The sequence below is a fragment of the Myotis lucifugus genome, unplaced genomic scaffold, assembly GCF_000147115.1.
Source record: "Myotis lucifugus unplaced genomic scaffold, Myoluc2.0 scaffold_313, whole genome shotgun sequence".
Classification (NCBI taxonomy): domain Eukaryota; kingdom Metazoa; phylum Chordata; class Mammalia; order Chiroptera; family Vespertilionidae; genus Myotis; species Myotis lucifugus.
In genome coordinates, this window is record NW_005871361.1 from 35,243 (window position 1) to 60,248 (window position 25,006).

At 47.8% G+C, this 25,006-nt stretch overlaps 1 protein-coding gene across 1 annotated transcript in view; it reads right to left on the reverse strand.

Moving 5' to 3' along the window:
* SLCO2B1 (solute carrier organic anion transporter family member 2B1) overlaps nt 1-25,006 on the reverse strand; it is a 55,945-nt gene that overhangs the window by 11,611 nt on the left and 19,328 nt on the right. Inside the window, 6 exon segments of the mRNA XM_023764043.1 lie at nt 970-1,327; nt 5,265-5,364; nt 20,424-20,604; nt 23,604-23,669; nt 23,671-23,698; nt 23,937-24,173. Of these exon segments, the coding sequence (XP_023619811.1) occupies nt 970-1,327; nt 5,265-5,364; nt 20,424-20,604; nt 23,604-23,669; nt 23,671-23,698; nt 23,937-24,173 (970 nt within the window).

Below are 25,006 nucleotides of genomic sequence, written 5' to 3' on the forward strand. Positions count from 1 at the left end.
TCATTTTTTTTCCGCTTTTATCGTTTTCCGTTAATGACTCTGCAATAACATAATCTTCCCTTGCCTTGTCCCCTTAAAATCATTTGGGAATCTGCCACTCACAAGCTTTCTGGTAATCTGGTTGACCTTCAGTAAACTTGATAATTCGTTCTTTTTTACAGGTCAAAGTATTCATCAGGGGGTAGACGCACAGAGGGTACCCACAACCAGCGTCAACAAGTTGCTCCCGAGGGGTGCAGGTATGTGTATGGGGGCGGGGAGGGGGGGGGGCGGGGGGGGAGGGGGGAGGGGTGCCAGAGAGGGAAGGAGAGAGTCATCAGAGGATTTCCTGCTGGGGGTTTCAGGCAGATGCTGCCCCACAGACGTGAAAAAAGAATTCTGGAATTTCAGGGCCATGGAACAACAGAATTTAGCTCCCAGGCTCAAAAACCAAGAATCTCCGAGGTCTCCAGGGCAACCCCTTCCCAAAGCATAAGTCTCCTCTGCAGGGTCCCTGGTAGGGGTCTCTCAGCCCCTGATCACCCCCTTCTCCCCCTCCCCCCAGGATGGAGAGCCTGCTCCCTCCTGAGTAGGCCTTTCCTCTGCCGGGGAGCAAAGCCTTCCTTGGGCTGAGCTGTGTCCTGCTCCTGTGGGGCGCCCACCTCGACTGGCACACAGCGCGTGTCCACGCTGCAGACGCCATGCCCACAAGAGGCTTTGCCCTGATCCAGCCTCCATCCCTCCCCAGGCCTGAGCTCTCGGGCCAGTGCAATTCCTTCCCTCCCTGCCCCTTCTAGTGTTGCCTGACACGTTCACTGGAGAGGCAGGTCCCACTGCTCACAACTGCGTCCAGTGGGGAGAGGAGGAGACAGGGATATGGGGGAGGTGAGATTTGAGGTGCCCCACTGGGCCTGGGCCTTGCTTGGGCCACCCCCTTCCTGGTCCCACCCTCTTCCATGCTTTGGTTCCCAGGCTCTCACACATACTCACCCAGGCCGGTGGAAGATGCCTGCAATCTGGTGGGTAGGGCAGCCCATGAAGAAGAGGGGCAGGGTGAAAAGTAGGCAGAACAGCGCCCCCAGCAGGCAAAGGACACTGCAGCGCATGGGACCCAGGCGGAGGCGCTTGACCAGGATGCCCCCCACGACGATGCCCACGATGGCCGAGGGGATGGAGAGACAGCCAATGAGCATGTTGGCATAGGACGCTGTGATGGAAAACTGGCGTTCCAGGAACTTGGGCAGGAAGGTGGCCATGCCTGCCACCATGGACGACACGCACACCTGGGACAGGACCACCAGCAGGAAGATGGGGTGTCGCAGGGTTCGAAGCAGCACCCTGGGGAAGACTGTTGGGGTGAATGGGGAGAAGGTCAGGGTGGGCAGCCACTCACGTCATTCACTTCTGTTCCATCCTGCCCTGTTCAGTTTACACTGTCCCATTCCTTCCATCCCATCTCAGTCCATTTGATTGTTACATTCAATTCTATCCTAGTACATCTGACTCCTTTCCATTTAATTGCAGTTCATTTTTGAAATTCTGTTTCATTCTATTCCATTGATTACATTGCATGTTATTCAACTGTGCTTCTTTCCATCCCATTCAATTCAAAATTCTATGCCATATACTTCTACTCCATACCATCCTATCTGATTCTATTTCATTCATGCCACCCCATCTCATTTCATTCATTCTGCTCTACGTATTCATCTTTTCTTCTTTTCCCCCCACTTGGCCCTTTCCATCCTGTCCTGCTATAGCTCTTTCAAAGCAGCCCAGGCCTTTGCCTTCCCTTCTTTATCCTCAACACGGGACATCTCCTCCCCTGATCTCTCCATCCTTAGTTCATGTTTCTCCAGAACACGTTACCTAACATACTACACGTTTTACTTATTGGACCATTCTGTTGTCACCCACCAGAATGCAAGTTTCATTTAGAGCAGGGATTTTTGTCTGTTGGGCTAATTGCCGAATTTCCAGAGCCTGGGGCACAGTAAGCATGTTGGCATGAGTGAGGGCATGAATGAATGGACATACAGACTAACATGTGGTCATATGTCAACATGTTGGGGCCGACCTGAGACCTCCAGGTAAGGTGAAACCTGAGCAGGCTGGGTGCTGGGCGGCTTCCTGGAGGTGGGGCCTGAGGAACGGGAGGGTCTGGAGAGGTTGGGTGAGAAAGAAAAGGGATTCCTAATCGGGGCACCGCAGGGGCCAAGACCTGGAGTCAGGAAGAGAAGCGATGAGCTTCCAGGCTCCTGCTGGCTCCTACTGGCGCCTGGGTACAGGTTTCCTCACTGCAAGTCTGCTAAACGGAGGGCACCTGACACTGGGGAGCCCAAGCTCTGGCTTCAGGCCTTCAACAGCAGGAGCCACCAAGGTACAGCCAAGAAGTCACTTCTGTTCTGACAGGAGTGACTCTCTCCACTAACAACAAAAGAGGGAGAGATGTGTTTCCACCTGCAGGTGAGATGGAGAGAGAAGGAAAGGCCTTTCTAAGAAGAGGTATCAGAGGAACAAACCACTTGCCAGACTGGGCTGGTCGGGAAACATGACCATGGGGCTTCTCTGGGCCCAGTGGGCGGGGAGCATCCCTTCAGTTCCTGCAGCAGCAGGGCCAGGGCCTCTGTCACAGGAGATTTCTGCCGCCAGCTGGTTCCCTAGCCCCCCGGGCAGGCCTGGAGCTGTCTTCATGGGAGCCAAACAGTCCGGGCAGGGGAGGTGGGAGCAGGGGCTGTGGAATTCCCCTTCATCCATGTCCCAGGCCTGCCTCCAGTCCCCAGTCCCTTGTCACATACAGAGAACAGTCAGCCAGGATTCGAAGCAGGGACATGTGATGCCAGGCCTTCGGCTCCAGCCTCCCTCCCTCCCTCCCTCCATGAGCTGCCCGTCCAGGATTGGCCTGGGCTTGGCCCAAGCTGTACAGGTGCCCTCATTGTACAGGTGGCAGGGACTCACCCCAGTTTGGCTGGAGAGGCTGGGGCAAGTCTAGAAGTTTCTGGGGGTTTCCTGACTCAGTATAAGGTCCATTCCCACTTCTCACCCCCCCCCACCCCCACCCCCGGCCATATTCCTGGGCCTCTGGCTGCCTGACTCCATCTACTGTTTCCATCCCATTCTCCTGTGCCAATAACTGCAGTGCCCATTCGCTATCTCCAGCATCGGCAGCCTGGTCCTAGAACAGATGGAAAATTCTTGAAGGCACTTAGACAGGGTACCTGAAGGGCAACCCCAGGGTCCATCTCCAGCTCAGAAGGGTGTCTGATCCATTAGGCAGAGGCTTCCCTTGGCTCAGCACAATGTCTCCCCATCAGACAAGCCAGGCCTCTCTCCACTCAGAGGCTGTGTGTGCCTTATCAGAAAGGGCCTCCCACAGCTCAGAGGCCAGGTACCCACCTCAAATAGAACAGACTCCCCCCACCCCCAGTTTAGGAACTGTGTTTCTTCCACTCGCCAGAGACTTCCCTTAACTCAAGGACAATGTCTCCCCCATCAGACAGGGGCCTCCTCCAGCACAGAGGCCAGGCCTCCTCCATGAGACAAGGCAGGTGGGCTCTCCCTCCATTCAGGGATTACGTATCCGCCATTGGACAGGGACCTCCCCCAGCACAGACACTTGTCTCTCCCCTCAGCCAGGGCCTCTCCGCCTCAGGGACTATGTCTCCCCTATCAGACAGGGGACTTCCTTAGCTCAGGGACTGTCTTCCCCCAAGAGTTTAGGGCTCCTCCAGCTGGAAGACCATGGTTCCTCCTCCCTCTGCTCCTCCATGGTTCCAGGGGGTCAAGGCCAAGCCTCAGGGTCAGACTGGTCCCTCTGGAGTCTTGCAGAAGGCCCAGCAGCCAGTTGGCTGGCCGGTTTCCCACAGGCTTGTGTAGAAGTTAAAACAACCAGAGACAATCTGGCCCCAGACACCCACTCCAGGACCTAGTTTCAGTGACTGGCTCCAACTTCTCTCTGGGCAGGAGCCAAAGCAATGATGAATAAGCTCCCCCATGGAGCAGCGTGCCAGCACCCCCAGCAGCTGAGGGTGAGCTGAGGCTAAGGAGCCCAGGCCCCTCCCTCTAGGCCCAGCTCAAAGGGGTCCACGCCCCCTTTCCCTGGGACGCTGGAGAACTGGGGGCTAGATGACTGATATCCCAACATCATGTCTTAGGAAACGTTTCCCAAGGATTGGGCTTAATTAAATTCCTATTGAAAAAGTCCTTAGTGGGAACATGATGTAAACCCTGTGGTTATCACCCCCTTAAACCACAAGCAGCTTGATTTATTGTCCCAGGATACAGTCAGAATAATAACAGTGGTGCAAGGAGTGATAATTGAAATAATAATTGTACCTCATATAAGTAGAGTTTAAAAAAATAATATACGAAGGGCTTTCCATTCATCATCCCATTTGATTTTTCTAATAGTCCTTGAGAAAGGATTACAGACCCAATCTTTCAGGTGAGGAAACGCAGGTTAGGAGAGAAAAGGAACTTCCGTAAGACTGTGCCCTGGTCAGTGTTGGGGCCTCCAATCCAGGTCTCTGACCTGACGTTCAGGGTCGTACAAGAGCCTGGCTCACAGCAGGCAATCAGTGGTCATGGGATCAGAATCTCCAGAGAGAATGGCCTGGTTACAACAAGGACCCTGGTTACTGATCAACTGAGCTCATAGTCTCAGGATCAGAGTGGCATGGATCTTAGATCATTGAATCTACTCCCCCCCCCCCGCCCGCCCCCCGGCGCCCACCCAATGCACAGATGGGAAAACCAAGGCCCAGAGAGGAGCAATCGCCCAGGACAAAAGTCCAGGTTTCTGCACTTTAGCCCAGAGCTCCCTCTACCCATACCACTGCCTGGGAATTTAATATTTACTGAGAGCCCTCTGCTAGTGGGGCTCAGTGGTAGCTGGGAGAGAGGGTCACAGATGACACAGGCCCTGGCCTTCAGGAGCTCACTGTTGGGGAAAGGACTGGACCAGTGTGCAGCATAGATCTGAGCTGATCTGGAAGCCCTAAGGGTTCAGAGAGCCAAGAGGAGGGGAGCCAGGCTAGGTGAGCCAAGGAGAGCAGTGGCACTTGATTTTGACCTAGAGGAACAAGGAAGATTTTGATAGCAATAAAAAATGATGTTCCAGGCAGAGGGGGTCATATGAGCAGAGACTCACAAGAAGTGTAGGGTGCTCATGAGAGGCCTATGGGTATGGAAGACGAATCAAGAAAGGCAGGAAGGGGCTAGAGCTTGTACAGTCTCAAATGCCCCTCCAGCTCTACCTCCACATAGTCCTGCCTGAGCTCACCTACCTTTGATGAACTGGACCACGGTCAGGTCTGGTGCAATCTGGGCTAGGCCATCCTGCTTCTTTGGGGACTCCTCAGGGGTCTGCTCAGAGGAGTCTTTGCCCTGGGAAGACACAACGAAGGGGGTCAGCTGGACAAGACATCCTGCTCAGAGATGCTTGTGGGCTGGGGAAGGGAACTCTGGGAGAGGAGGGGGTGGGGGTCTGTCACCTCCTCAGGAGCAACAGGGGCCAGCAGTGATCTATTTGTTCTTGGCCCTATAGGTACATAACAAGTGTTTTTTCTCTCTCTATGTGTTTTTAACAAAACAGATTTTATCGCCCAGCAATTAAAAGTATTCAAACATGTATTTTCTACATAATTTATTGTGAGGTGACCAATGTTAAATAAAATATTAATTTTCATCATTTGCTTCAACTCATGACTTCTTGACTAATTCTTTGTTTTTCCTTCCAAAATGTCAATGCCACACCTCTGAGGCAATGAAGAATTTTTAAACACCACAGCTAAGCACTTGAATATTCATTCATCTGCAATTACCTATATGCTTGTTACATGCAATTGTACTTCTAGTGGTTTAGTCATTTTCTATGATAAGTTTTTGGAAAACATTCATCATACAAGTATTTTTGAAAGAATGGATGAAATTTCAGTGGTCAAACTTTGTCTTCACCATCATTAACATCATCATAATCACCAACGTTACCATGAAAATTACCACCATAACTCCAGTCATCATTAGTATTTCCATCATCTTAAATATCACCCCATTCACATCACCAATATCATCATGAATAAATGACCAATATTGTCCTAATTATTATCATTGTTTCTGTCATAGTCACCCACCACCAGCACAATCAATTATCATCATCACTGTCACCTGACACTTCAGAATCACTAATGAAATCATGACTCTAAGAATCACCAATACCATTATCACTGTCTCTAATATCATCATTATCCCTGCCACTGTCTTTATCGCCATCAGCATCACCAACCTCTATTCTGAACTTAACACCACACCGCTACCTTCAGTTATTATATCACTCATGGCTATCATCACTTGGAAAGTCACCATAGCAAGAGCCTCCAGTGACCTATGCCTTCCTAGAGGTTGCGGTTGGTTGGGCCTACAGGCTTATCTGTCCTATACTGTCTGCCGTGAGAAGAAGAGAAGAGGGTTGTGGGAGGCGAGAGGCAACAGCTCCTCTCCTCTCAGATGAGTCAGGCCACACTCGGAGAGGATTGCTCAGCTCTACCCTCACACTATGAAGGGACTCATGGACACCCTGGAGTGTGACCTCCCAGCTGCGCAAGGGGGGCCTACAAAAGAGGACTTTTATCCTGGGAAGGAAGAGACGCCGGGCCACAATCACGTCTTCTGATTGTCAGAAGGGAAGGAGGAAATTATGAGAATGATTAATGGTTACTAAGCACCTGTTATAAGCCCGGTGCTATTCTAGCAACTAATGCATTAACTCATTGAAACCTCACAGCAACCTTCTGAAGTAGGTACCATTATAATCTCTATTTTTAGGGGATAAAATGGAGACACAGAGAGACAAAGTAACTTGCTTGGTCACACAACTAGTAAGTGGTCTGGCTATGATTTGAACTCAGACAGCTCGACTCCAGAGCCTCTATGCCAGGGGTCCTCAAACTATTTAAACAGGGGGCCAGTTCACTGCCCCTTAGACTGTTGGAGGGCCGGACTATAGTTTAAAAAAAACTATGAACAAATTCCTATGCACACTGCACATATCTTATTTTGAAGTAAAAAAACAAAACGGGAACAAATACAATATTTTTATTTGCATGTGGCCCACGGGCCGTAGTTTGAGGACCCCTGCCTATGCACTTGGCTGGTTCACCCTGAGCGAAGGGGGAACCAAGGTCACTGAGTGCTGAGTATTCTTGCTCTAATATGATATTTTCTTGCAGGTATTATTACTGTGCACAGTTTTTAGATGAAGAAACGAAATCTTGGAGAAGTTGCTACTGGCACAGGCTCATTCGAATGTAAGTGGTCAAGTGGGTCTGATTTCACTCCATTTTTCTCTGCAGCCTAAGGCCAGAATGAGAAGCAACATGCTCTATGGAGGAAGACTGAAGCCCAGTGTCAAGAGCACTTTGGAGGAGGCTGCCCTGGGAGGAAGTGAGTTCCCCATAACTAGAAGCATGCAAGCAGAGGCTGACTTCCCCTTGGTCCATGCGGGAGGGCAGGTTGGGCTGGAAAACTTACCTGGGGGTCCTCTGGTTCTGCCTCTTATGGACAAAAAAGAGGTTGCGTAATAAAACTGACAAGGGCAGTGATGGAAAAGAACCTCACAGGAGGATCTGATCATAAATTTCTAACTGGGCAGGTCATGTGAGTAGTCACACCCCAGGCCTATGACATTTATAGTACAAGATTTATCTCTGCCTTAAGCAAGTCCTGTCCGTTGTTCTTGTGCATCTAGGCCAACACACCTTTGAAATGCCAGAGGAATCCTCTTTCCCAGACCCCTCAGAGACATCCTCAGGAGAACCTATATCTTAACTATGCTACCCCTTGCTTTCTCCCACCTTCACTGCTCCCTGACTCCAAACGTATAAAGAAAACTGCAGAACTGTTATTCTCCGGAACATTTGGAATCTTGCTTCCCAGCCACTGTCATCAGGTTGGTTCAAATAAATCATATAAAGCTCTTCTCTTCCCACGGAGCCTTTGTCCCTACAGGCCTCACCCTTCGTCTGTGTCTAACACTTTCTCTTTCCTTTCTCACCGTTTTTTTATTTTTAAGGGAGCCACTGGAGGCAAATACTGGATTTTCCCACATTTCAGAACCTCATGCCCGCCCCCACCCCAGGGGCACGCTGTTCCAGTCTTCTCCCACCTGGCTCCCGGGTGCTGGTTGGCTCAAGACTGGCCTTGCCCAGCAGGGAAATCCATTCAAACATCAATCCCTGTGTGTTTTCCCCTCTTGGGCTATTCCTTTCTCCTCTCTTTTATTTCAGCAGTTAGCAAAGGCTCTGGGTTTCCTGGCTTCAGGGGAGGTTTGCAGCAGGACAGAAAGCAGTCCTCCATTGCTTTCAGATTTTCCTTCTCTGCCTTTGTTCCCAAAGCCTGAGGCCATTGAAAAAGTATGCTGGGTGTTGTGTATGTATGTGTGTGTGTGTGGAGGGGGGGGCGGGGGGCGGGGAGGATGCGAGGAGAAGGAGAGGCCTTTGGGAATGAGGGGTGAAGGGGTGGGGTCAAGCCGTCTGTGGGTTCCATGAGCAACAGAGAACAGTTTACCTCGAGGGGGCAGGCTACAGGCTAACCTGGGGAGGCTGGGCTCCCTTGTCCTCAGCTACACCGAACTCCTAAGCTCCAAGCTTGTTGAGGGGGACCACGTGGGACAGGATGGACTTATGCTGCATTTCTTTTTCTTTTTTCTTTTTTCTATATATTTTTATTGATTTCAGAGAGGAAGGGAGAGAGAGAGATAGAAACATCAATGATGAGAGAGAATCATTGATTAGCTCTCTCCTGCACACCCCCTACTAGGGATCAAGCCTGCAACCTGGGCATGTGCCCTTGGCCAGAATTGAACCTGGGACCTTTCAGTCTACAGGCCAACGCTCTATCCACTCAGCCACACCGGCTAGGGCTGAGATTGCATTTCTTGCTGATCTGGCAGGATGGGCGTTCCATGTGAAAGTTAAGTTAATTTTCAGAGAAAATAAAGAAGTGTTTATACTTGGTATGAGTCGAAGCTTGTTCATGATCTCTCCCCTGCTAGTCTCTGAGATCTGCATGAGCCCATCCCCACCCCAGGGGCACACTGTCCCAGCCTTCTTCCACCTGGCTCCCTGGTGCTGGTTGGCTCAAGACTGGCCCTCAGGGACCCTGTTCTCTGTCAAAACTCTGGTGCTTGCCCAGCCAGCGTGGCTCAGTGGTTGAGCATTGAACTATGAACTAGAAGTCCCGGTTTGATTCCTGGTCAGGACAATTGCCCAGGTTGTGGGCTCGATCCCCCCTGGGAGGGCATGCAGGAGGCAGCCAATCAATGATTCTCTCTCATCATTGATGTTTCTATCTCTCTCTCCCTCTCCCTTCCTTTCTGAAATCAATAAAATAAAAACAACTACAACAACAACAACAAACCCTTTGGTGCCTAGCCAAGGGCCTGGGGCAAAATAGCAGATATCTGATAAATGTAGGAAAGAAGGAATGCAAGAAGTGGTTCCAACAGGTAGTGGGTGCAGCCAATGCCAGGCTCTTGGAAGGAAAATGAGAACATCAACAGGAGATACTATCATGCTGCAAGTAAACTCTTAGACTGCTGCTGGCTCAGAGCGGGGCAGAGGGTCTCCAAGCACCCCAGGGGCCTAGCAGAATGGAGATGGCAGGCACCCCAGGCCACTGGCTCTGTACGCACGCTCCCGCTGCATCCTCACGGGGACCTGCAAAGGAAGAGACTTAAGCACTCCACACGCAAGCAAACACGCTGTGAGGTTAGGTAACTTGCTCAACATCACACAGCTAGAGAGTGGCAGAACTAAGATCTGAGCTCAAGCCTGCCGAGTAGGAAACTCTGTAAGTCAGAGTCCCTGGTGCAGAACTGGCAGAATTAGGAGGCCCCTCTTTGGTGCGATGTGAAGGAGCCTGAAATCCCACCATTCTGTCCTGTTTCTCCTAGTAAGGTATGGTGGGGCTGTTATTCATTTATACCTTAGAGCTGTGCTGTCTGAGCCACCGGCCCACGTGGCACTGAGGACTGGAAATATGGCTAGTCCCATTGGGATGTGACATAAATATAAAAGACACATTGAATGTCACGGCCTTAGCATGAAAATGAAAGAATGGACAATATCTCATTATTAATGTGGACACAAAGGGGCTCTATAATAAAACTGACTAGTCCAAGTAACCTCACCAGGTGATCTGGTCATAAATTGCTAACTGGGCAGGTCATGGTGGGTAGTCACTCACCAGGCATATAACTTCTTTAGTAAAAGCTTATATATGCCTTAAGCAAGTTCTGCCCATGGTTTCTGTTCATCTAGGTCAGTGGTCGGCAAACTGTGGCTCGGCAAACTGCAGCTCGCGAGCCACGTGTGGCTCTTTGGTCCCTTGAGTGTGGCTCTTCCACAAAATACTGACTCTGTGCATGGGCCACGAAGTTTCAATCGCACTGTACGTGCGCACCCGCACGTGGTATTTTGTGGTATTTTGTGGAAGAGCCACGCTCAAGGGGCCAAAGAGCCGCACGTGGCTCGAGAGCCGCAGTGATCTAGGTTAACACACCTTTGAAAAGTCTTTTTTTTCAGACTCCTGGGAAGCCTAACCACCCTTAAGGGAGCACATAATCTTCTCTTTAAAAAAAAAAATGTTTTCATTGATTTGAGAGAGAGAGAAACATTAATCGGTTGCCTCCTGCACACGCTCTGACCAGGAATCAAACCCACAACCTGGGCATGTGCCCTGACCAGGAATCGCCTTTCCATGTAGGAGATGACACTCAACCAACCGAGCCACACCGGCAAGGGCGAGGGAGCACATAATCTTGTTAACTGTCCTGTAATCCTATCCCACCTTGCTCTCTCCCACCTCCATGTAATCTTCCTTACATTCCCTCCTTAATTCCAAATATGTAAAAAATTCCAAAACTGTCATTCTCCAGAGAATTTGAGATCTTCTCAGCACTGTCATCAATTTGGCTCAAATAAACACATAAAAATTCCCTACAGGTTTGAAGTTTCTTATGTTAACATTAATTTTTTATATTTATGATATACTACAATGATAATATTTTAGATGTAATGGGCTAAATAAAATTTATTATTAGAGAATCATTGATTATCCAAGAAAATAACATCTACAAAACAGCAGGTGTAGCCATACTTATATCTGACAAAAGAGATTTTAAGATAACAAAGGTAACAAGAGACAAAGATGGACATTTTATAATGATAAAAAGAACACTACATCAAGAAGACATAATACTTCTTAATATACACCCAATCAGGGAACACCAAAATATATAAAACAGAACTAAAGGGAGAAACAGACCAAAACAGTCATAGTTGGGGACCTTAATACTCCATTGACAGCTCTAGATAGACTATCCAAACAGAAAAATCAATAAAGAAATATCAGCCTTAAATGACACATTAGACCAAATGGACATAATTGACCTTTACAGAGCCTTTTGTTCCAGAACATCAGATTATACATTTTTCCCCAGTGCACATGGAACATTCACAAGGGTAGACCATATGTTGGGTTACAAAACTAGCCTCAACAAATTTAAAAAGATGGAAATTACATCAAGCATATTGCCTGACCACAATGCTTTGAGATTAGTAATCAAATGCAAAAAGGAAGAAAAGAAACCCACAAATACATAGAGGTTAAATAACATACTAATAAAAAATGATTGGGTCAGAGAAGAAATAAAAGGTGGGATCAAAAGGTATATAGAGACAATACGACATTCCTGAAATGCAGCAAAAGCAGTAATAAGTGGGAGTTTATATCATCACAGGCGTATCTCAAGAAACAAGAGAAATCCCAAGTAAACAACCTAACATTATACCTAAAGAACGAGAAAAAGAAGAACAAAAACAACCCAAAGTCAGCAGGAGAAAGGAAATAATAAAAATTAGAACAGAATTGAATGAAAGAGAGAACAAAAGACTATAAAAAACTAATACAACAAAGAGCTGCTTCTTTGAAAATATTAATAAAACTAATAAACCCTGCCTAGACTCACTAAAGAAAAAAGACTCATATAAATAAAATCAGAAATGAAAGAGAAGTTACCACAGACATTATAGATATACAAGGATCATACTAGAATACTATGAAAGACTATATGCCACCAAATTCAATAACCTAGAAGAAATGGGTAAGTTCCTAGAAATATATAACCTTCCTAGACTGAATCATGAAGAACTGGAAAATCCAAGTAGACCAACAGTGAGTAAATTGAAACAACCATCAAAAACCTCCCAAAAAGTCCAGGACCAGATGGGTTCACTAGTGAATTCTACCAAACATTCAAACATACCTATCCCCCTCAAACTCTCAAAATTAAAGAAGAGGCAATAATCCATAACACATTTTATGAGGTTAACATAACCCCAATACCAAAACCTGGCAAGGATAACACAAAAAAAGAAAATTACAGACCAATAACTCTGATGAATACAGATGCAAAAATCTTAAAATACTAGCAAATCAAGTACAACAACACATTAAAAAAATTATACATCATGATCAAGTGGGGCTCATTCCAGGGGCACAAGGATGATTCAACATATGCAAATCGATCAGTGTAATACACCACATTAACAAAAGAAAGGATGAATATCATATGATCTTATCAATAGATACAGAAAAAGCATTTGATAAGATACAACACCCATTTATGATTAAAACACTCAGTAAAATGGGCATAGAAGGAAAGTACCTCAATATAATAAAGGCCATATATGACACACCCTCAGCCAATATCATACTCGATGGTGAAAAACTGAAATCATTTCCTCTAAAATCAGGAACAAGACAGGGATACCCACTCTCAACATAGTTCTGGAAGTCCTAGCCAGAGCAAGCAGGGAAGAGAAGGAAATAAAAGGCATCCAAATTGGGAAGGAAGAAGTAAAAATGTCACTTTTTGCAGATGACAAGATTCTCTATATAGAAAACCCTAAAGACTCCACCAAAATACTATTAGAAACAATAAACAAATACAGAAAAGTTGCAGGATACAAAACCAATGTACAAAAATTGATTTTTATACTTAGTTCTTATATACAAACGATGAAACTTCAGAAACAGAAATAAAAAAACAATTCTTTTTGCAATTCAACAAAAAGAATAAAGTACCTAGGAATACTTAACAAAAGGTGGGTAGGACCTATATACTGAAAACTACAAAGCATTATCAAAAGAGATTGAAAAAGCCTTGGCTGGTGTGACTCAGTTGGTTGGAACCTCGTCCATACACTGAAAGGTCGAGGGTTCATTCCCAGTCAGGGCACATACCCAGGTTGTGGTTAGATTCCTGGTCAGGGTTGTATGGGAGGCAACCAGAGGCAACTGATTGATGTTTCTCTCTCTCTGTCTCCCACTCCCTTTCTCTCTATCTAAAAATCAATAATTACATATCCTTGGGTAAGAAATAAAGAGAGAGAGAGAGAGAGAGAGAGAGAGAGAGAGAGAGAGAGAGAGAGAGAGATTGAAAAAGGCATAATGAAATGGAAAGATATTCTGTGTTCATGGACTGGAAGAATCAACATAGTTAAAATGGCCATTTTACCGAAAGCAATATATGGATTTAATGCAATCCCCATCAAAATCCCAATGTCATTTTTTAAAGAAATAGAACAAAAAAGCAATCATCAGATTTGTATGGAGCCACAGAAGACCTGAAGAGCCAAAACAATCCTGAGAAAAAAGAACAAAGCTGGAGGTCCCACACTACCTGACTTCAAATTGTACTACCGAGCTATGATAGCCAAAACAGCATGGTATTGGCAGAAAAACAGATACACAGACCAATGGAACAGAACTGAGAGCCTAGAAATAAAACCACACCTATATGAGCAAACAATTTTTGACAGAGCAGCCAAAAACACACAATGGAGAAAAGAAGGCCTTGTCAATAAATAATGCTGGGAAATTGGAAAGCCACATGCAAAAGAATGAAATTAGATTACAGTTCGTCTCCATGTACAAAAATTAATTCAAAATGGATCAAAGACCTAAATACAAAATCTGAAACAATAAATTATACATAGGTATTAAACTTATGGATCTTGGCCTTAGAGAACATTTTATGAATTTGATCCCAAAAGCAAGGGAAGTAAAGGCAAAAATAAATGAATAAGATTATATCAAACTCAAAAGCTTCTGCACAGCAAAAGAAACTGCCAACAAAACAGAAAGGCAACCACCTGAATGAGAGATGATATTTGCAAACAAGAGCTCCAACAAGGAGTTAATATCCAAAATATATAAAGAACTCATTCAACTCAACACCAAACAAACAATCCACTTAAAAAGGGGGCAGAGGACATGAACAGCACCCCTCCCAAGAAGACATACAAATGGCCAACAGATATATGAAAAGAGGCTTAACTTCACTCCCTAATGGGGAAATGCAAATCAAAACTACAATTATTAGAATGGCTATTCTCAACAAGACAAGTAATATCAAGTGTTGGAGAGGGTGTGGAGAAAAAGGAACCCTCCCTCACTGCTGGTGGGAATGTCAACTGGTACAGCCACTATGGAAAACAGTATGGTGGTTCCTCAAAAAATTAAGAATAGAGTTACTCTATGACCCAGCAACCCCTCTTCTGGGTATCTACCCCAAAATTTGAAAACATTTATTCACAAAGATATGTGCACCCCAATGTTCACTGCAGCATTATCTATGGTGGCCAACCAAAGTGTCCTTCAATAGAGGATTGGATAAAGAAGAGGAGGTACATGCTACCATGAAATACTACTCAGCCAAAAGAAAAGATGAAACATTTCCATTTACAACAACATGGATGGGCAGTGATAAAATTATACTAAGAGAAACAAGTCAGTCAGGAAAAGCTAAGAACCATATAATTTAACTCATATGTGGGATATAAAACATAAACTCATAGACACAGACCACAGTATGGTGGTTACCAGAGGGAAGGATGGGGGTAGTAATAAATGGTAAAGGCGGCCAAATATATGATGACTGTGGTGGGTGTACAATGCAATATACAAATCACGTGTCATAGAAATGTACACTTGAAACCTATATGATCCTATTAACCAATGTCACCCGAATAAATAAAAAATATATATTATTAAAATTAATGTCTTTTATTTTTTAGTATAGCTACTAGAGCATTTAAAATTAACATGTGGCTCACATAATATTTATTTTGGACCTGCTGCCTAAAGAGAATGGGAATCCCTTTGTCCTGCCTCAGTCCTAGCCAGGCTCTGGGTGAGCAGTGTGGGAGGGTCCTGGTACCTGAGGGGGAGGGGTGCTAGGAGTGCAGTGCTGCCCCGAGAATGGAAGTAGGAAGAGGCATAGACTGACGACTCCCCAGCTTTTCTTATCACGCAGGAGCAGGCTTTCCCTTTCGACAGGCAGAATCTTGCGAGTTCCTTGCCTGGGATTCCTCGTCCTCAAGTGAACAGTTAAAAACAACCACAATGTCATCTGTGGCCACGTGTACAACCCTGTATGGTCTACACTGCACTTTCACTTCCACCATGTCATTAATTCCCACTACAGGCTGGTGCAAGGGTTATTACTGCACCTATTCCCCAGAAGAAACTCGGGCCCCCAAAGGGGAAGTGTCTCCTGGGGAGAATTTGGCAGAACAGGCACTTGAACTCAGATTCTCTGGTAGCCCCACCTCACGCCTGTCTCGCCCTGTGAAAGAGAACAGGGGGGCTGGAGATAGGAGGGGAGGGACAGACTTTCAGGGGCTGGGGGTTCAGGGAAGGCATCCAGGGAGAAGTGAGGTTTGCGTTTGGGTAGACAGGAAGGGAGGAGTCATTTGAAGCAAGGGCACAGTGACACGGGCCAGGAGGCCAGGACACGTGGAATAGGGAAACCGAGACACATAAACAGCCACGCAGTTTACAGCCCTCGGGTACCAGGAACACCCTCTGTCCCTGGTTCCCGTCGCTGTGCGCTCCACAAATGTCCACCCCCTCTTCCCAGATCTGCACTGAGGACTCCTGACTAATAGCGGGCTCCAGAAACAGGAAACACGCCTCTGCTCAGAGCAGGGCTTGGAGTCCGACCCATCTGGCTGTGGTTTGCCCAGGTCAGCAGGCTGGCCCGAGGGCTGGTTAGAATTTCCCCTCTTGGGGCTGCCTAGTGCTGACGGCTGCAAGCCTGCAGGGCACGGGACACTGTGTGGTCTGCTGTGTGGAAGGCCCCGCCGTCTGCCGTCTGCCGGGCCACCAGGGATCCAGGAGCTGCCCTCAGGGGAAGCTGGAATCCTAGGAGGTTCTGGCCCGGAGCTGTGTCCCCAGCCCCCTGGCAAGTGATACGGAACCTCTGTCAGCCCTCAGCTTCCATCACATGTGGCCACAGAGAGCAGCCACAGGGATGGGGTATCCACTAAACTTGCTTTCCTCGACAGGAGGGAGGCCGTAGTTTGTAGCAGAGGGCCTGGGGATCTGAACTTCTGCGAAGAGCGCAACATGCTTCTGGCTTTCTTATCATGAAATTCCTACAACTAGCCACATGTCTCTTTCCCTTTGGCCGCCAGAAAGCTCAGAAACAAATTAGAGGCTCGATGATATGAACTGACTTTATATTCCACACTTCGATGTTTCTTTTTTAAAAATATATTTTTATTTATTTCAGAGAGGAAAGGAGAGGAAGAGAGAGAGATAAAAACATCACTAGTGAGAGAGAATCATTGATCAGCTGCCTCCTGCACGCCCCACACTGGGGATCAAGCCTGCAACCCGGGCATGTGCCCTGACCAGGAATCAAACCATGACCTCCTAGTTCACAGGCCGGTGCTGAACCACTGAGCCAAGCTGGCTGGTCACACTTCGATGTTTCTTTCTCTAAGTCTGATAACCGTTTTCTGTTATTTCTCGTTTCCTGTTCTTGGCCTTGATTGAGCTCTTGCAATGCTCTTCCTGGGTCTGGGTCGTAGCTTCAACATTCACTAGTTATCTGATCAAGCTATTTAATCCCTCTGTGACTCAGTCCCTCGGGCGTAAAATGGGGGTAGTAACTAACCCTATTTCATAGGTGGGTAATGAAGATTAAATGGGAGAATACATCAAGGGCTTAGAGCAGCCCATGGTACAAAGTAAGCAATACACCTTAGCCTACTTTCCCACTTTTTTACTAGTACTGCACATGTGTTTGGTGTAAGCTGCCTTAAACCTTCTATGGAATATAGTGAAAGTAGAATATAGAAAAGCCTATAAAAAGAAAATTAGAAAAAAAGGTAATTTTCCACTATTTTCCCTCCGAAGAGTTGGCCTGATCAGAGAGAGATACTAAGAACAAGTGCTCCTGGTTATCGAATCCGCGTGTCAGGCATTAAACTGCCTACCTCACCACTTTGCCTTATTTCATTCTTACAAAAAACTCAAGATGTAGATCTTATGATTATACCCATTTTATTTATTTATTTATTTATTTATTTAATCCTCACCCGAGGATATTTTTTCCATTGATTTTTTTTTTTAGAGAGAGTGGAAGAAAGAGGGAAAGACAGAGAGAAATATCGATGTGAGAGAATCACATCGATTGGTTGCCTCCTGCATGAGCCCTGACCAGGGCCTGGACCAGGGAGGAGCCTGCAACCGAGGTAAGTGCCCTTGACCGGAATCAAACCCGGGACCTTCAGTCCACAGGCTGACGCTCTATCCACTGAGCCAAACCGGCTAGAGCTGGTTATACCCATTTTATAGATTTCAGAATCAGTAAGTGTCAGAGCCAGGATTCATACCCGGGTCACTATGGTGCACAAGCCATGTGTCTAACTTCTGCCCCTGTTGGTGCCTTTTGGGCCACATCAGCTGCCAATCACCTCTCTTCCTTAGCCTCAGTCTCTTCCTCTGTCAAATGGGGGTACTGGGTAAGTGTTTTTAAAACTGGTTTTCAGCAACAGAACCCTTTTCCTAATTAAAATCTCACTCAAAAGACGGACATAAAAGCACATAAAAGTAGACCTGTCCAATTGAAGTGAGACTGAGTTCAGAGACCTTCTCTGGGTCATACAGTCCTTGTGTTACATCCCACCGTCTCCTGGATATCATTAGAAGCTGCATTTACTTGTAGGAGGGCTTTTAGGGGACCCCTGAACCTGGGAGGGGATGCTCGAAGGGATTTCCGAAGTGATCTTTTCTTCACTTTCTCCCCCTGTCTGTCCCCACACCCTGCAGGAGATAACACATCTCATGTCTGGGGGCCTGGACTTCTGTGCAGCCGATTCCACCTAATTGGGCCCTTCCTCCTGGTCCATCTACCTCCCCATCATTGGCCTGAGTGAGCTGGGCCAGTCCCAGTAACTACGCAGACACAGCCAAGGCAGCCTCAGGAGGCAGGGGAACAATTCCTCCCACATCAATATTTATTGCCTGAGAGCTGCTGGAAGCAGATCATCATGTTCTCAGCCTTTGGTTCTTTTTTAAGAACCTCTCACCCCCTTCCCTCCCCGCTCTCCATCCCCAAGGTACTGACAGAATGAATGCAGACAGCCAGGCAAGTTCAAAGCCTGGGGACCAGGGTTTCGAGGCATCACAGACACAGACCTCTTAAAACCTAAATCTCTGCATCTCAGCAGCTTCAACTCAAGGCATCACGCATGCTCAGGAGCCAGGAGCACACACTAGGCTCCAGGGATCCAGCCTCAGCATCTTCCACAACGGAACACGATAAGCCAGTGACTTGCTCAAGGTCACCTGACTGACATGTGACTGAGCCCCGCATAGACAAATCTCTCCTACGGAATCCACCCTAAGGCCCAGTGGCCATTCTTTCTGTTCTATATTAAGACTCAACTTGGAGATTATTCATCACCAGCGACCAGGCTCCCCCTTTCCTCTATGATCACCCTCACTTCTAAGAACTCTTCCCCAGATTCTAGGAATTCTAGCTCATTCAAATTTTGACCTGAGCTAGGCAGAACCGGGAAGGGCCATCTGTGGTTCCAAGCTTTCCTTTTCCCCGAAACTGCTCCCTCTCCAGTGCGTGCCTCTCCTGACTCTGATCCAGCATCAGCACAGCCCTTCACTGTCCTGGGACCTCCCACAACAGAGCAGCACCCCTGGGTGTCTCCTGGACTCGTTCCCACGCCCCACCTCACAGCCAGCGCACTGGTTGCTCCCTGGGCCGATGCCATCGCTGCTGGCCCCTGTTGGCCGCTCCAGCAGCCTTTTTCTTGGGGCCCCACACATACACCCTGTGCTCCAGCAGCGGGATGAGGTGGGAAGGTTCCTAAAGAAGGCTGGTCTGGGCTCAGAGAGACTTGGGCTCAAATCCCAGCTTTTCTAGGCAGAGGCGTTTTCAGTCTTTGCTCCTAGGCCCAAACTTTCCTGCTCTGAGAACGAGGCGATATCATATATCACAGCAAAAGCATATTTAAATGCGCCAACCCGCCACATTAAGTAGAATTATTCTTGCTGCAAAAAAGTCAACATGTTTTTTTTATAAATGTCCCTTTAAAATTACAACTGCTTATCAACAACTGACTTAATTTATGCTTGTGATTTATCATCTATGACTTCCCTGTGAAATAATTATAGATGTGTATTATATTGTATATGTTATACATATGCAGGTCTCTGTCCCCGGTTCCTGACGCAGAGCTCCTAAAACGCTTGTAAACAGGCGTGCTAGGAGAACTGTTTGTTCTAATATTCAGTCTTTGGCCCTGGTTCTGGACACAGAGCTTCTAGGACAGTGGTTCTCAACCTTCCTAATGTCACAACCCTTTAATACAGTTCCTCATGTTGTGGTGACCCCCAACCATAAAATTATTTTCGTTGCTACTTCATAACTGTAATTTTGCTACTGTTATGAATCGTAATGTAAATATCTGATATGCAGGATGTATTTTCATTGTTACAAATTGAACATAATTAAAGCATAGTGATTAATCACAAAAACAATATGTAATTATATATGTGTTTTCCGATGGTCTTAGGCAACCCCTGTGAAAGGGTTGTTTGACCCCCAAAGGGGTCGCGACCCACAGGTTGAGAACTGCTGCCTTAAGCTATGGGATCTGATGCTATCTCCTGGTAGATAGAGTCAGAATGAAGTTAAGTTTTAGGACACCCGGAGGATGCCGCAGGGAATCTGGTCACAGAAGTACATGTGTGAGTAAAGGAGAAACACAGGAGTGCTATTCCTTTACACTCCCGTACTTGGGGAAAGAAAACAATGAATGCACAAAACTTCAGAGTATAATAAAATTTGTGATCTTGGGAAGGTCACTTCCATCTCTGGCCCTTGATCTCCTCAGCTGTGGGAGAGGCAGGAAATGCTCACTGCTCAGGGCTATTGGGGGGAGGCAGCGGAGCACAACAGGAGTGGCTTTGTAAGCTGTGTAGTGCCCAGGAGGGAGGAAGTTCAATGTTACATAGGAGGACACATCAGTGGGGGCTTGAGCCTGGACCAAGATGGAGACATAGAGGGAGCTTACTTTGCTGACAATTGCCAAGACCCTTCGCTGGAAGTGAAGCCCATCTTTCTCCTTGGCCATCTCCCTGGGGAAGAAGAAGTAGGGTATGGCAGCCAGGGCCACGGCGACAGCAGAGATGAGGAAGCCCAGCCACCAGGCACCCACCCATCGGGGGTCCTTCGAAGTCAAGTTGATACCACCTGGAAGAGAAGACCGTGGTGATATTAGGTTCAAGATGGACCTTCGATTCTTGGCCAACACCCTTGCACCGACCTCTGAGACATAAGGTTGCCTAGGAAGGAGTCAGGAGACCTGGATTATGATCCTGGCGCTGCCGTTTATGTCCTGCATGACTTTGGGCAAGTCCCTGACCATTTGTGGGCCTTGGGGTTTTCAACTACTAAAGCAACGTGTGTAATGGTCAAGGCCATGGACTGCTGGGTCTGAATTCCATTACTAACATAACTTTGGGCAAGTTACTTGAATAAATACATGTAAAAAGCACTTAGAATAGCACTTAGAATAGTATTGGCACACAGTATGTTCTATATAGGTGTTTGCACTTCTCCATTTTACTGTTACTATCATTATTATTATTAAACTAGAGGCCCAGTGCATGAAACTCGTGCATGGATAGGGTCCCTAGCAGCTGCCGGCTGCTGGCCCAGGCCTTCCTTCGTTCCACGCCGCCCCTGGTGGTCAGTGCTCGTCATAGCGAGTGATCAAACTCCCCAGGGGACACTTTGCATATTAGGTTTTTATATATAGAGAGAGAGATTGATGGTTAGGATTATTCTTGTGGTTCTCAGACATGCAAGATGATTAAAATCACCAGAGGTGCTTATCAAAAATACCTGGTCTTACCTAAAACTAACTTAGAAATATCATGGGGTGGGGTGGGAAGGTGACCAAGGAATCTGTACCTTTAACAAGTTCCCCAGGTGATTTTGATCTTCCACTAGATGTAATTAGGACTAGATTATCCCAAATATATCTCTTGTCTGCAGTGCCCACATCCTCCCATCAAACCTCTTGACCTCAAGGCTGAGTTAAGTCCCTCCTCTTTCAATTGCCACGGTATCTTCAAACACTTTATAATAACACTAGAGGCCTGATGCACGAAATTCGTGCAAGGGTAGGCCTTCCTTCCCCCAGCTGCTGGCACCAGCTTCCCTCTGGCACCCAGGACCCGGGCTTCCCTAGCAGCCCGGGCTTCGTCCGGAAGGTCATCCAGAAGGACATCCATTCTAATTAGCATATTACCCTTTATTATTACAGACGGATGCAGCCCCATGAGTCAGACTGGTTCCCAGGTAGCTGATCCCGAGCGCCTCCTGGGCAGAGGCCAGGGTACACAGTTGGCACTCAGCGAATGTATCTGTAAAGCTGGGAATGGAGTTGGCTTTAGCACTGATGCCCTCCTCCACTTATTATTCCCCCTGTTCCTGTGCCAGGCTGCTGAGAGTTCACACACGTAGCTCCCCAACTCCTCCACGTCTCACATACCAGTCTGTGCCTGCAGTGGACATGATCCACCCACCCCATGAAATTCCCCAGAGAGAAAGAAGGACTAGGAATTCACATCTGTCTTTGGAGGTGCCACATCTGCAGGATGATGCCAAAAGAGCTGGGGTGTGTCTTAGGAACCTAGGGAGGCCTGACTCCCATGAGTTATACTTCAAGAGAGAGAGAGCTGAGTGCAACCAGAGGTCCCACTTGGCTCCCAGGCCCAGTTTTCCAGCAGAAAGGGAGGGGTGGTGGGGCAGGGCGGGGCTGTCCTAGTGACTCTTGTTCAGAGCTGCCCAGACCTGTCCTGGCTGGAGACATCATTGAGCAGAACCAGAGAGCAAGAGCAGAATCTGCATGTCCACCTAATCCTACCTCTATCACCCGAGGCTTCTAGGGCTTCCTGGAAACTCTCCAGGTAAGGGACAGGACTTCTGAGCAGCAGAAGGCAAAAGGCATAGCTGGGGCTCAGAACTGCTTGGTGTGACAAGCAGGCAGCTGAGATGCCACAGTGACCTGTTCTAAAAGGAATGTTTTCCCACTCTCCACAGGGCACCAGAGCGTCAGGACCCCCAAAACTCCTCCCTCTTGGCTGCCTTCATATGGAGTTCCGGTCCCACCCCTTGGCCCCCTCTGACTACTACCTGCTGCCCTCAACACAGGTTCCCAAACTCTGAGGTGGTCAGAACTAGTGTTGCAGAGTAGGAAAATGTTTAGGCCTACTTAATTACCTAGCCACCTCAGCCGCTTGACAGCCTGTGCAAAGTTTCTAGGAACTGAGCTCACACACCTGAGCAACGGCCCACAAAGAACAAACAGATCAACACTCCTGAGCAACAGGCCCTCAAAGAACAAACAGATCAACACTCCTGAGCAACAGGCCCTCAAAGAACAAACAGATCAAAATTAAGAATAGTCCTGACCTTTAAGTTACCCAGAAGTGAATAACAGGAGGATGATGAATAGCGTGGCTAAAACTACGCAATGAGCTTTTGTAACTTGGCTTTGCTTGCTATGGGAACCTGAACACGGATGTAGTTGTCCCCTTTAAATATTGGACTCTGCAGATGGTCGGGGCCGCTTCTCTCTTGGGCTTCCCGAGTGGAGGAGCAGACACTGGCCAGTCAATAAAGGCTCTCTAAATCCTAATCAGTCTGGAGTTCTGGTCATTCTGTCGCTCGCACTCCACAACACTAGAAGGGTCCTTAGAGACCACCCAGTAAATTCATCGGAGAGAGGCCCAAGGGGACTGAGTCCTGCTCCAAGCATTTTCTCTGATGTGCCAGTGTCCTCTCTGCTTCACCTGGGTCTTCTCCCCCTAAAGATGGGAGCTCCCCACAGGCTAAGAGAGTATGCACCCCTGTCTGCCCACAGGGCTGGGGACCTGGGGGACTCAGGGATGGAACAGGGTGAAGACATGATAACAGTAACAACAATCATAGTCCCTTATCTGATGGCGCTTTACAGCTTATCTCCATCATCTCACTGGATTCTGATTGCACCTTTGGGAGGTGGACAGGACAGAGTCTATCTCAAAGATGAGAAAAGAGAGAGGTTAAGAAGCATGTCCAAGGTCAGTGGAATTGCTGGGATCTGCACCTGGACTGCCTGGCTCAGTGTCTCCTGGGAGACCAACGGTCAGTTAGCTAGCATCCCTGTGGCCCTGGGGACAGCTGTGTGCCCTTGGGGCTCACTTCTGGCATTCGGTCAATGTCCACATAAAGGCGCAGCATGAGGCCACCCAGCCCATAGGCCATGCTGACCCATCATCGTCACTGCAAACAGGATCCCTGCAACACAAAACCTCGGTTAGCCATCCTGACCCTGGCTTCCCCGCAGGGCAGTGCCACTGGGCAAAAGCAGCCTGTCTCCCCGGGTTGAGCCTGGGAAATGCCCAGGGCTACTCTGAACTTCCACTGGCCACATGGGACAGAGGCTGCCCCTCCGACCCCCCTCACCCCAGGCCTCTGGTCCTCCTACCTGGGCCTGGCCCGCCCTCAGAGCCCGAAGGGTGGTGCCACTCCTCACCGAGGTAAAGGGGAGAGTTGTTGCCATGCGCAAAGTCATCGATATAGGAGATGCCGAAGGGCTGGATGGGCACGCTGCCCACACCGAGCAGGGTCTGTGCCATGAACATTATTCCCACCGCGGCCAGGTGCTGGGCCTCCGTGTAGCCGGAACAGCTACTGCCATTGGAGGGGGTCGAGGCAGGGGCCGAGGTTGTGGTCAGGCACAGGGAAGCCTCGAAGTCCTGTGGCGCGTCCCCTGAGAGGTGAGAAAAATATTATGAGAATAGCTAAGACTTGTATACAGCACTTCCTGGGTGCAAGGTACTGATCTCAGCGCTTGTGTATTTCAATCACAACAAACCCCAGGGATGATTGCTCTCATTACCCTTAGTTCACAGGCGAGGAGACTGAGGCTCAGGCAGCAACTAGCAAGGGTGGGGTCAGGAGCCGAACCCAGGCAGCCCGGCTCTGAGTCCTTGCTCTTAAACCACCCTGTGCTACCTTTCTGAGCAGAGGTATGTGCTCTCGGGTGGGGTGGGGCTGTCAAAGGAGGTCGAGTTTGAACTGGGTTGAGATGAACAAACAAGAGTTTCCAGAAAAAGAACTTGGGGAGGGCTATTCCAGGTCAGTGTACATTGCAAACCCCGGGGCTTCGGAAGTTCAGCACTGCTGGCCCCAGAGTGTGAGGGGCAAGGCCGGGGCTGAAGGGAGGGCTGTCAGGTGAAGGGATGCGGGGGCTGGATTGTGGAGGGGTCTAGGACCCTTGGCCTTCATTCTGAAAAGGGCTCAGTGTTAGCTCGGGACACAGATGTAAAAGTGCAGTTAAAGGGCATTTCTTAATTTAGTACCAGATATTTGTTCCCTGGAACTAACCAATATTTGGTGAGCAAACGTAAGACCCTCATGCTATTATTATCCCAAAAATGGGTGCAGAAGTGGGCTTCCCTCTGCGGCCTGTCAGCCCTTTCCAGGAACTGGGGCTGAGGAAAAGCTGCATGACCAAGGTAACATCCAGACTTTCCATTTGTGGTGGGCAGACAGACAGACATGAGCAGAAGCGAAGGACAGTGAGCCAGCTACCGAAGGGTC